The sequence below is a fragment of the Trachemys scripta genome, chromosome 12, assembly GCF_013100865.1.
Source record: "Trachemys scripta elegans isolate TJP31775 chromosome 12, CAS_Tse_1.0, whole genome shotgun sequence".
Lineage (NCBI taxonomy): Eukaryota > Metazoa > Chordata > Testudines > Emydidae > Trachemys > Trachemys scripta.
This window is the reverse complement of record NC_048309.1, coordinates 25,010,599-25,022,994: the sequence shown is the minus strand read 5'-3', so window position 1 is coordinate 25,022,994 and position 12,396 is coordinate 25,010,599. Positions and strand designations below refer to the sequence as shown.

Genomic DNA, 12,396 nt, shown 5'->3' with positions numbered 1-12,396 from the left:
TTCTCTTACAAAGAAACCCTTCAGGGACAGGATTTGCCTTCCAGCCCACTCCTAATTCCCAAATGGATGGCAATTTTACCCACCTTGCTCTAAGTTTCGATCTACCTACTACACCCATCCAACCTCTTGGTCCCAGCTTGTCCCCATCTCCAGGCTTGGATTCAGTTGGTACGCAATGGTTCGGTGTACTGGCACCTCTCGCAAACTGCTACCTCATTCTCCAGAATCTCAGCTTTCAGAAAACTATTTTATTCCTCATGTAAGAAAGGAGGTTCACAGATCTACACAATTTACTGTATTGTCTCATTTTGGTGCCACAAATGGCTGGTATTTGTTATTATAACCCCCATAGGCCCCTCTTCCAACCCAATCAAGTAGGAGCCTGACCCAAGAAGCCAACAAACCCCATGGACATATTCAAGCCCCACCAAGGGGGAACCATCAGCCCAATGGAGCTCAGAGAGCACGCACCTTCATATTTTGAACATCATAGAATGTACTGTGAGCAAGATCTCATTCTGGTGACTTGTGTGGATGGAACTTATTTTGTGGGTGAAACTTGGAAGAAAATTAGGAAACCCATCCCCCCCCATTTAACCTCTGCATTAAATAGACCCCTGAATTGTCCCCATTCTGCTCAGTCCTGTATCAAGGCTAACTAGGGAAGGTCCAATCTCTTTCCTGCTCTCACTCAATGCTGCCTCCAGGCATACTTTCAACCTGTAAAGCACATGGGTCTAAAGCTCCTCCTCTAATTCTCTACTGTCCAGATCAGAGAAAAGTCAGTTTCAGGCCACAAGCTGGTTGAGCATCAAACACATTTATTTCACTTTTATTGAATACAAGAACAGTGAGCACACACGCATACACCACCAAGTACTGAAAAAGAATATGATTGAAAGGGGCGAGGGGGAGAAGAGGAACAGGGGAAGAGGAAAGGGGAGTTAGTGAAGGAACGACAGAGCATTGCAGTTGGTTGGTAAGGTGCTTTTCAAATAAAAATCCTGTTTATTATTATTATCACTCATGCAATTGCAGGCCAGTTTTGAAATGAACTTGCAGATTTAGGGACAAACAGGCACTCGTGTCTCCCACCCACTTCAACGGAAAGGCCCCCAGAAAAAAGAAAAATAGTGAAAAGAAAAATCTGAAATGTCAGCGACAGTGACGAAGAAGGTGGGAGGAAGCCAAGGCCTTAGAGTGATGCACGGCTTCAACACCATCACAAACAATATAGATATATAAAAAATATATAAAGAAAAAGCTTGTGTCTATTGCTCACCTGGCAAGGCGTGGATTATATCTATTTCTATATCTATAAAACCCACATCTTGCCAGGTGAGCAAAAGACTCATGCTCCCCCCGCCCCCCCATTGTCACTCACTGTGAGGAATCCAGAAAAATAGGTCCACTGTTTTTTAGCTCTGAACATGCAGGATCTGTTTCTAATCTCACTTCCACCGATTTTGCAGCAGTGCAACTCCACTGTTTCTAATGGAGTGACTCCAGATTTTACACTAGCATGAGCGAGATCAGAATCAGGCTCCTGGAGTTTCAAAGTAGCCTCTAATTCAATTTCAATAGCATCAAGTTTCTACCAGCTTTTTTTTTTTTTTTTTTTTTGGTTTGTTTGAAATTCAAAATGTGTCAAACAGCCAGTGTGATGCATGGGGGAATGTACCCCCTCTGATAGCAGAACAGACAGGCTTAATGCCTTGCACAGCTCTTGGGAACAGGTCCTCTGAGTTGGGCTTCTCTTCCTGAAAGCACATGTGTTTTTTACAGCTGACTTGGGTGTTTTTAAAAAAAAGTCTTTGTGTAATTGCTGTCACTCCTTTTGGGTTTTGGTGAGTGTTGTTCCTAAAGCAGCAGCAGGTTATTGGTGGCTGTGAACTTTCAGGGAGAATCCAGGGAGAACACCACACATTTGGATTCATCAGAAGCCTGAAATGACCCTCACTGGCACTAGCACATGAATCAGTGCTATTGTCAGGGAGCCAGTGCTCATCCCTTTAATGCTTACAGGAGAAACCCATGTGCCAAAAGGAGAACAGACTTCGTGGAGACACAGTCTCATAGAATATCGGGGTTGGAAGGGACCTCAGGAGGTCATCTAGTCCAACCCCCTGCTCAAAGCAGGATCAATCCCCAGATTTTTGCCCCAGATCCCTAAATGGCCCCCTTAAGGATTGAACTTACAACCCTGGGTTTAGCAGGCCAATGCTCAAACCACTGAGCTATCCCTCCCACCCAGAAGCCAACTGGAAAGACCGAGGCCCACCAGAGACTCAGGAATCCCTGCTATGGTAGGAAATTGATCATATGAGGTATGCCCACCTGATTCTAAATATTCAAGTTGTCCATTTTCAATAGGATTCCCAGATCCTATCATGGGGACTAGCTAGATGTGCTTCCTCTCCAGGCATTAAGTGTGGGGTGGGGAAATAAAGACAAAGATAGTGCAATGTTTGTGGACCCTTCTGTAGTTTCAGGAGCTTGTGACAATTCCATTTGGAAATCAGTTCATTTCCTTTTCTTTTTTTGGTTCTAAGTCTGCCCTAACTGCCTGTCTCACACAGTGCCTCAGGTCCTAGACTGGGCCCAAAATCTCCACTCCATAGGCAGCAGCAGAGGAAAACTTTATCTAAGTGCCAAGTTCTGACCAGTCGTGGGGAAAGCAGCCTCTCTGCCTTCCCGCTGCCTCATCAGCATCTGCCCTCTAAGTTCTGGATGACTGGGCAATTCTATCCAGCCCTGTAAACCTGCTATTCCCTGCACGTTTGTCACATGGTATCTTCCTCATCCACTGTCGATGGACAGGAGTCAACCCTAAGCCAGAGTATCGGTAGACAGTACCATGCGGGAGCTGCCATTTGTCTGTTCCTGCCAGGGCAGCTGTCGCACAGCCTACAGCCACCCTGGCAAAATGCAAACATACAGCTTGCTATGGAGAGGTACTTGCTCTCAAGCTGGGGCTGAGGTTCAGAAATGAAGCTAGAAACAAGTGTCTAGACCAGTGGGTTAGGGGGGGATCACTGTATGAATCCCTAACTCAGCCCAGGTGCCTGGTTTTCAAGAACCTGCTGACAAGTATGATATGATACCTCTACTGCTGCTAGGGCTCCAGACCTGAGGAGTCAAAGACTCCTAGAGGCGGGAAGCATGGGAATCAAACAGTCTAACCTTGAATCTCCAAACAACCTCAACATCTTTGGATTGGGGGCATGGGGAGACATTTCTGACTGGCACATTTTGGTAATGGTAAATGGATGCAGTCCATTCCTTCTTTCCCAATCCCCCACCCCTCCATGTTGCTGAGCACTCCCTTATCACCAACCAACCAATTACAAACACCATACACTGTGTCACTACACCAACCCCTCCTGCCACAGTGCATCAACTCAGTGGCAAACGTCCCATCCCACCCCCCAAAGAGCAGCAGCTAATGAAATGTTCCCTGTTCTCTTCTTGTGGGATATCAGTGTGAGCTAAGATTCTCATAGTATATCAACCACAGTCAACCAAACAATTATAATTTAAAAATGTCATCAGCAAACTTACCAGCACTGTTTAATTATTTTAATATTGTTTCCCACCCCCCACTCCACACCCCCAGTTATATATAATATACATAACTTAAAAGCACATTCATATGAAACCCCTACAGACTGCATTTTTATAAATGAGAAACCATATACATATAGGTTTTGTTTTGTTTTAAATGAGATCTGTTCTTATTACCTTCAGCAGAACAAGAGACCGGACAAGGGGACAGAGGAAAGAGAAGGAAGGACAAGTGTGGGGAGTAAGAACAGAACCAAAAAATGATGAAACAGAACTAGCATGGAATGGGAAGAGGGATGATCACCACACATCCTGAAGCAGAAAATAATTACAAAGTAATCAAACAATTCAATGGTTCTCTCTCTTCTTTCCTTAGGTGGGGAATAGTTTTGCATCTGCTTGTGGGTTGTTGGAGTTTTTTTGTTTGCTGCTTTGTTGCAAAGCACGTTTCCTTTCCATTCAGTGTGCAACAAATGAACCCATGAGTTGTGTGTCTTTTAAATGTAACATGCAAAATGGCGGTTTATTGTATGTTAATAATATTATAGTTATTATCATGATTTTTTGTTTGTTTTTCTGATGAATCCAGTCAATTCTTCAATTTGTTTGCAAAGGCTAAAGTAGGCGGTTGGTTTTGTGTGTTATTGTTGATGTTGCTGTTTGCAATTCACCTCCAGCATATAGCAGCAGTGCAAGGATGCATTTTGTTTCCTGTGTATATATATATATAATATATATATATATATTATATATTTGCTATTCCTTTTTTAAAAAATTTTGTCTCTCGCCATTAACGTTGCAGCCAGGACGTCTAGGTCTCATTGAGGAATCCAGCAGGAAGGCCCCTTCTTCATTGTTCTCCGAGTTGGGTTTGAATAGAGATGCCAACTTCTGTGAACACGGCGGTCAAGATTCCTGCACAGGGCAGACGGAAATGATTGATCATGGAGCATTTCCTTTCTCATTTGGTTATTATTATTTATTGGTTTATAAAGAGCTTTTTTCTTGTATTAAGGTACCAGATAATCAAGCTGCAAACACAAGGGGATATATTCTACTCTCATGACGCTGGTGCAGTGCAACTGATTTAAATGCCCTATTGTAAGGGTCCAATCCTGCGAGGTCTCATTGAAGTCATTGGTAGAGTCCCCATTATTTGAAGTCATTACATAAAGACTGGATATCTTTCTAAAAGATGTACAAATTACCAGGTGATTCTCTGGTATTGTCTGTTATGCAGGATCAAATAATCACAGTCTCCTAGTTTTCAGCCTTATAATCTATGAAAGTAATTGGAATTGATGGCAAACAGTACCTTGCAGGATTGGGCCATGACTAAGGCTACGTTTTAGTCACGGGTATTTTTAGTAAAAGTCATGGACAGGACATGGGCAGTAAACAAAAATTCATGGCCCGTGACCTATCCATGAGTTGTACTATATACCCCTGACTAAATCGGGGGGGGGGGGGGGGGAGCATGACAGGGGGGCACCGCAGGTGCTCAAGGGGGAAAGGGCACCCCAGGGGGCACCGCCAGTGCAGCCCGGGACCCTCGCTGGTGCTGGGGGAGGGGAGGTTGGGGGGGCTAGCAGGCTCCCTACCTGGCTCTGCGCCTCCCTGGAAGTGGCAACATCCCTCAGCTCCTGGGCAGAGGTGTGGCCAGACATCTCTGCATGCTGCCTCCACCCCAAGCGCCGGCTCCGCAGCCAGGAACCGTGGCCAATGGAAGCTGTGGGGGTTGTGCCTGCAGGCGGAGGCAGGGCTTAGAGTCCCCTAGCCATGCCACGCTTCCACCTAGGAGCGGAGGGATGTCGCCGTTTCCAGGGTACCCCCGAGGTAAATGCCGCCCAGATCCTTCACCCCCTCCCGCGCCCCAACCCCCTCCCACACCCAAACTCCTGCTGCTGCTGGGGAAGGGGGGCGCAGTGGCCTGAGACTGCCTCAGCAGCAGGCAGTGCAACTGGCCCAGGGGCTGCTTGAGCTGCTCAGGTGGCCCCCAGGCCAGGCGCATCGGCTGCTGCAGAAGTCACGGAGGTCATGGAAAGTCACTGCGACTCCCATGCCCTCCATGACAAACTCGTAGCCTTAGCCATGACTGAGATTTTAGCCCCATATTTTACTTCAGTGACCAAGCTTTCACAGTCTTCCTTTATTTTAGACTCCCTTTTGCCTTGCTTTGTTGTCAATATAATGGTGATGCAGCCCCTTGCTCTTTTTTTCCCTTGTTTGAGGTCCCTGTGCTGCCTTATTAGCTCATTGTTGCCTTTTCCTTACTATTTCTATTGTGATGAAAGCTTACGAGCTGCTTAGGTGCAAAAACAAACAAAACCCAAACATTTTAAACTTGACAGCTCTTGGTTCCAGCTATCTCTGGTATCTGTGCCAATGTCTCTGGACATCTGGCCAAAGTCATCTCAGATACATGTCCTCTGAAGCTGACAGGGTCACATCAGGGTTGCATTTGGCCCATTGCGTCTATACACGATAGAGTCTGTCTGTTTCATTTATGAGCTCAGGATGCCTGTTTAACGGATGACTAACACGTGAAATGGGATACTACGAACATCCATTTTTCAAAATTCCAACCTCCAGCCCTGAAATTTAAAGCAAGATTATTTAGATCAATCAGAAATAGAAAAACAAAAAACAGAGCCATGTTTTCAAGAGGGCTCCGGAAATGCCTGGAGTTTGTGAGAGTGCACCGGCCTGCGCATGCAAAATACATGCTTTAGCACTGGCATATGGACATTTAGAAGGAGGCAACTTGGGGAACTGGGCAGGTTTTAAAAAAAGCAATTAAAAACAATTATTCCTGATGAATGTAGTGCTGGTGAGTGGTAGCAGGCTGGCAGAGCCTGAAGACTAAAGTCCTCACTTTACCCACAGAACGGGCACTTGCAATACAGCGCTCAGTCAGTCCATGCTGAGCCCGATAACAAGGAGGACAATGGTAGTGGTGGGTTTGGTGATGTGGTCACAGGTCTTCTCACAGCAATCAGATGGTAAAAGCTCTCTGGGCCATTCCCAGGCCTCTGGATAGGACAGTCCAGTCTCCTGGAGCATACACAGATATCCCTCTCCAGTTGCAAATGTGGGTTCTTAGAATATGCAAATGAGCTGGGTCACAAACATGGCCATTTTTGGAAGCCCTTTGCAAACCTATCCCATAGTGTCTAAGACAGAAGATGAGTGAAACACCACACACTGGGGAAACGATTAAGAGAACTGACAGAAGGTTCCTAGGAAGGAAATCTGAGGGTATTTGGAAGTAAGGAGGGGCTGTGCAAGAAGAAATGGGATAAACACTGGGCCCCAAGATAAGGCCTTTGGAACAGTCATTGTGACAACCCTAGATAAAGAACACTGAACACATGGTGCTGCTCACAGAACTGCTTTGCAAGTAGCCAGGATAACTGAGCAGCAAAGCAGTCCCCGTAGCCTGTCTCAGAGGCTGCTCTAGGAGCAGCCTTTTAAAAAGTTGTTCATGGCTCTGATCTACACTATTTCCTACTGTAACTACAATATGAGAGAGGCTCTGCCTGTATCATCACTTACGCATCATAGCTGTAAGGGGTTCCCTGCCTGTATTGTTGTCAATGAATTACATCTGTGAAGGACTTCCTGCTTGTACCATTTATAAATTCTAGCATATTGCACCTATGGAGGATGCCCTGCCTGCACTGTAACCTATATATATATATTGTACCCATGAGAGAGGCTCTATTTGTAACTTCTATACATACCTGAGGTTTCTTGTCCCTTTCCTCTGGAGATGGTTCTGTTTCTCTATATACCACAGCTTTGGTTACCAGCATGTCAGGGTGCTGTAGTTTTGCCTCTTTGATTGCCAAAGCTAATGCCTGTAAACCAGAACAATGTCAGAGTATTTACCACAATGTCAGTTACATCTTTTGTTAATAGCCAAGATTAGCATTACTTCTGGAGCAAGCCACAAGCATGTCAGAAAATGGGCCCAGGGCATGTGAAACTACTCATGGCTAAGGTTGGGCACGTAAGGAACTGGGTTTGGATTGAATTCTCGAGAAGCTTAACCATCCCTGTGAACCCAAAGACAGAGATTCAAAGCTGAATCTGTGGGTAATGACCTGCTAGCACAACTTGCCTACTAGCTGACCAAGGATTTGTAAAACCCTAGGATGTCCTATTCATCATTCTTTGCTGGACTTATTTTCTGTAGAATCATAGTGATAGAAGGGACCAAGGGTCATCTAGTCTAACTCTTTGCCAAGATGCAGGATTTGTTGTGTCTAAATCATCCAAGACAGATGGCTCTCCAGCCTCCTTTTGAAAACCTCCAGTGAAAGAGTTTCCACAACCTCCCTAGACAGTCTGTTCCACTGTCCCACTGTTCTTACGGTTAGGAAGGTTTTCCTGAAATTTAATCTAAGTCTACTACGCTGTAGTTTGAACCCATTGCATCTTGTCCTGCTCTCTGTGGTAAGAAAAAACAACTTTTCTCCATCTTTTTTATGGCAGCCTTTCAAGTATTTGAAGACCGATACCATGTTCCCCCTTAATCTGCTCTTTTCCAAACTAAGCATACCCAGTTCCTTCAGCCTTTGCTCATATAGCAGGCATTCCATCCCTTTGATCATCTTTGTTGCTCACCTCTGGATCCTTCCCAGTTTCTCTACATCCTTTTTATACATTGATGACCAAAACTGAACACTACTCCAGCTGAGGCCTAATCAGCACTGAGCAAAGTGATACCATCACCTCCCCTGGCTTGCATGCTATGCCTCAGTTAATACAACCTACAACAGCATCACATTGCTGACTCACGTTGAGGTTGTGATCCACCACAACTCCCAGATCCTTCTCAGCAGTGCTGCTGCCCAGCCAGTTATCCCCCATTCTGTATTTGTGCATTTGGTTTTTCTTCCCTAAGTGTAGCACCTTACATTTGTCTTTGTTGGATTCATTTTGTTGTCTATAGCTCAGTTCTCCAATTTATCAAGATCACTCTGAATTTTAGCTCAATCCTCTAAAGTGTTGACAACCCCTCTAGCTTTGTGTAATCTGCAAATTTCATCAGGATGTTCTCTATTCCTACATCCAGGTCATTAATAAAGATGTTAAACCAAACCAGATCCAGAAGAGATCCCTGTGGAACTCCACTTGAGATTTCCCTCCAATCTGACATGTTTCCATTAATAGTTACTCTTTGCTTGCAGTTGTTCAACTAATTATGTATCCATTTAATGTTAGTTCTGCCAAGCCTGCATTTCTCCAGAATGTCATGTGGGACTGTGTCAAAAGCCTTGCTGAAGTCCAGGTATATCATGTCCACCGCATTCCCCTTATCCACCAAACCAGTTACCCTGTTAAAGAAGGCAATCAAACTGGTTTGGCATGATTTGTTCTTGGTAAATCCATGCCGGCTGCTAGTAGTCACCACTTCATCCTCCACGTATTCACAAATTGAATGTTTTATACATTACTCTAGTAGCTTCCAAGGTATTGAGGTCAGGCTGACTGGTCTATAGTTTCCCAGCTCCTCTTTTCCCTTTCCATGGGCACTATGTTAGCCATTCTCCAGTCTTCCAGGACCTCTCCTATCATCCATGAGTTTGCAAATATTATTGCCAGATTTCTTCAGCTAGAGATGCAGAACATCTGAGTCTTCATCACTGAACTCTTAGCAGAGGAACTTCAGCAATTCTTTGTGTTAAGCTAATATTTTAGATTCTGCTCCTTTTAAGAGAACTTTGTTTTTACGTTTAGTTTTTTGTGTACTTTGTATTGTTGAGATTTTCTTAACGGTATTATAAAATAAAGTAAGGAAGCGTGTCCTGGACCAGTGCCTGGAACCCGGCTCTTCTGTCCAAGAGACTTGTGTCCCCCTCTGCTACTCATTCACAAAGAGAGAGCGCTTCAACACTATGAATATATTCACTGGAAGCACTTGGAGTGTGATGGGCTACAGCGAAACTCCATAGAGAAGGAGATGGAAGGTCCAGGTTTGCTCTAGAGAGTGTTGCAATACGCAAATGACAACTCCAGCTATAAGAACGCTCTGCTTGTAAAAAAAAAAAAAAAAGAAAAGAAAAGAAATCAAACCTATTTGACTCTAAGAGTGTCTACAGTGCAGCCGCAGGTATGCTTTATAGCTTGTGTAGACATACCCCTGCTAGCTGTACTATAGCTAGCTTGGTAAACATAGCAGTGAGGATACTGAGATGCGGGCTTCAGACTGGGCTGCACAAGCCCAACTGATCCCCCTGGATACGTACTTGCTTGTACAGCCAGCACTGAAGCCCATGCAGTCACATCCTCACTGCTATATTCAGTGAGCTAGCTAGAGTACAGCTAGGCCACGTACCATTCGCACCCGCGGCTGCAGTGTGGACGTACACTTCGAGGATTCCACAGTCTGGTTCCTTGTTTGAATTTAATCCTTGTTTTGGATTTCTTTTTTATTGTGCTTGGCTTATGTGTTCAATCCACTCCCTCCTCTGGTGGTTAGAGTGTAATCTCAATTACAGCTATGCCACCCCAGCGGCCAGCCTGTGTTCACTGTCCAAACAGCTAGCTACACCCGAGAAGAGCAAGCATGTGCTGTTTCCTCGTTACTTAAAGCAACACTGGTGGGAGACTCTAGATTGGAAGATGCTACTGGCCAGCACAAATCAAACGACCATGTTGTTTTGACTGTAGGCCCAAATGGGGTAGCACCTTTCACGTCACTTGCTCAGGGCACAAATAGGCTTTGCTGTGAGTGCAGAGCTTGCTGTACCCCTATATCACCTCCACCCCAGTTGATCCGCTCCTCCACACCCTGGTGCGAATGATCCATTCAGGGAAGCAAGCACTTCCCAGTGATAGCTGGGCTGTGGACAGACTTGCTTTCCCAGCAGAGTAGGAAACGAGTGCAGGAAAGAGTCACCATTGAAGGTCCCCTAACAGGACTGAATGGCCTCCCACAGGTTTCCCTCCTACCTGGTCTTGATCCACATCTTCATCTCCCGTAATAATGATCCGCTTCTCTATTCTGGTCTCTGCAAACCCTCCTTTCACAGTCTGAAATGGAAAAGGGGGCAGGATGAGTCCACAGACTGGATGATTCTCACGCACTAGACAGGTGGCTGCCTTGGAGGCTGCTCAAGCTTCAGCTAGTGGAGAACAGAGCAGTCTGATTGCTTGGTGGGTAGGGCCAAAGGGAACATATTGCGCCAGTGCTCCACAGACTGCACTGGCCTCCTGTTCACTTGAGGATGCAGTTCAAGGCATTGAAGTTGATCCTTAAAGCCTTCCATGGTTTGCGTCCTACGTTAGCTGCTGAATTTGAGATCCCACGTTCCCTGTGTGTCACCCCAAGAGCTGAGATCAGTGTTTTTGCCCCAGTATTGGGCACCTGTGTGGGTGGTTTTCCCTGGAGGGCTCTTGGGTTTGGAAATGGCTCTCTTCATTGGTTTGGCATTAGGTGTGGTAGGTGAGATTTTCAAAAGTGCTCAGCACCGACCTAACTCTGCTCGCAATTAAATCAGGGGGAGCTGGGGCAATGCCGAGCAATTTAGAAATCCAACCCAACTCAGAACATTTCTCTCTGCCTCACTGGTAAAATCCCCCACTTTCCTAGTAGATCAGATTTGTCCCTGGTGTGTATAAATATATGACATGCACACTGCGAACTGCCTTCCTTCCTGAAATGTAGGACACAGCCACAAATGGCAGAAACACATTGGCCCAAATTCACCCCGATGCTACTGGCCCCAATGAAGTGGAACCCACTTATACCAATGCTGAAAGTGCCCCATTTACTTTAAATGGTAAAGGACTCTTGCACGTTCAGTTGCTATGTAAATGGCATCAGTCATGGGCCACTATGGGATGATGCGTTTGCTGTTTCCAATTGGTGTACATTACAATCTGGTGTACAAGTCCTTCCTCTCCCAACAGAAGCTGTTTCTTAAGGAACCCACAGCCTGCCCACAAGGTATTATGTTTTGGTGATATCCCACTCCTGACTTTGGGCCTTCGTCATTCTTACCTTGGTAACGTGGGTAGTGGTGGAGGTGGAGAGGGTTTCTGCAGTGGCACCAAATATGCTGGTGAGAACTTCCTTCCCAGCAGAGCTGCTGGTGATCTACAGAACACGCAAGGAACATCCGTCAACAGGACCAAGGGCAATGGAGCCCTTGTTAGTAATGCCACTTCCCCTAATGCTATCAGTGTGGGGCTTGGGAGGATGCCAGAAAGCTTACAACTTCACGGTTCTCAGGACAGATCATTCAAACTCCCTTTCTTCATTCCTTTTCTCTCTTTCACTGTCTTCCAGGCCTGCTCCTAGGTTGGCTCTGTGCTGTGCTGTGGAGGTTGGGAGTTAGGGCTTGGATCACCCACCACCATGGCCTTTGTGCTTCTCATAGTCCTTCCACAAGGAGAGAGTGCAACCAGAGGACAATAGAGAGTCACCAGGTGGAAGATTCCAGGCCCTCCTTGCCCTGCATTCCTTAGGCAAGTGGGATGGCCAGCCTGTCCTCCCCTCCTGCTCCACAGAAATCTCTCAGCAAGGAGATGGTGCACTCCGGCCCCATGCTGGAGGAGGGTGTCTGCGCCCAGGAAAAGATAATGCAGCAGGTGTGTGAGCTACCAACTGAGGACAGCCTAAACCCTGAGCCAAGGGCCAGCTCCAAGGGGTGGCATTTCACAGCCAGACAGCATCCCTGCAGCACCCCCAGGGCCTCTGTCCAGCACAGAAACCTGGGAAGTGGAAGCACCTTCTCAACTCACCGGAGATATGGAGCGAAGTTCGGTAGCGGGGCTCATTCCCTTCCCAGGCTTGGTACTGTGATCCTGGAGGAACAACAT

The 12,396-nt window shown here is 46.1% G+C and overlaps 1 protein-coding gene across 7 annotated transcripts in view; it reads right to left on the bottom strand.

The window, feature by feature from the left end:
* Positions 1-801: 801 nt before the first annotated feature.
* Positions 802-12,396, bottom strand: part of EPB41L1 (erythrocyte membrane protein band 4.1 like 1) — a 151,231-nt gene continuing 139,636 nt past the window's right edge. For all 7 annotated transcript variants that reach the window (XM_034788046.1, XM_034788049.1, XM_034788047.1 and 4 more), the window contains 5 exons: positions 12,319-12,381; positions 11,576-11,671; positions 10,525-10,605; positions 7,308-7,424; positions 802-4,479 (listed from right to left, as the gene is read on the bottom strand). In XM_034788046.1, the coding sequence (XP_034643937.1) occupies positions 4,471-4,479; positions 7,308-7,424; positions 10,525-10,605; positions 11,576-11,671; positions 12,319-12,381 (366 nt within the window). In that variant the 3' untranslated portion in view covers positions 802-4,470. The remainder of the gene's footprint in view (positions 4,480-7,307; positions 7,425-10,524; positions 10,606-11,575; positions 11,672-12,318; positions 12,382-12,396) is intronic.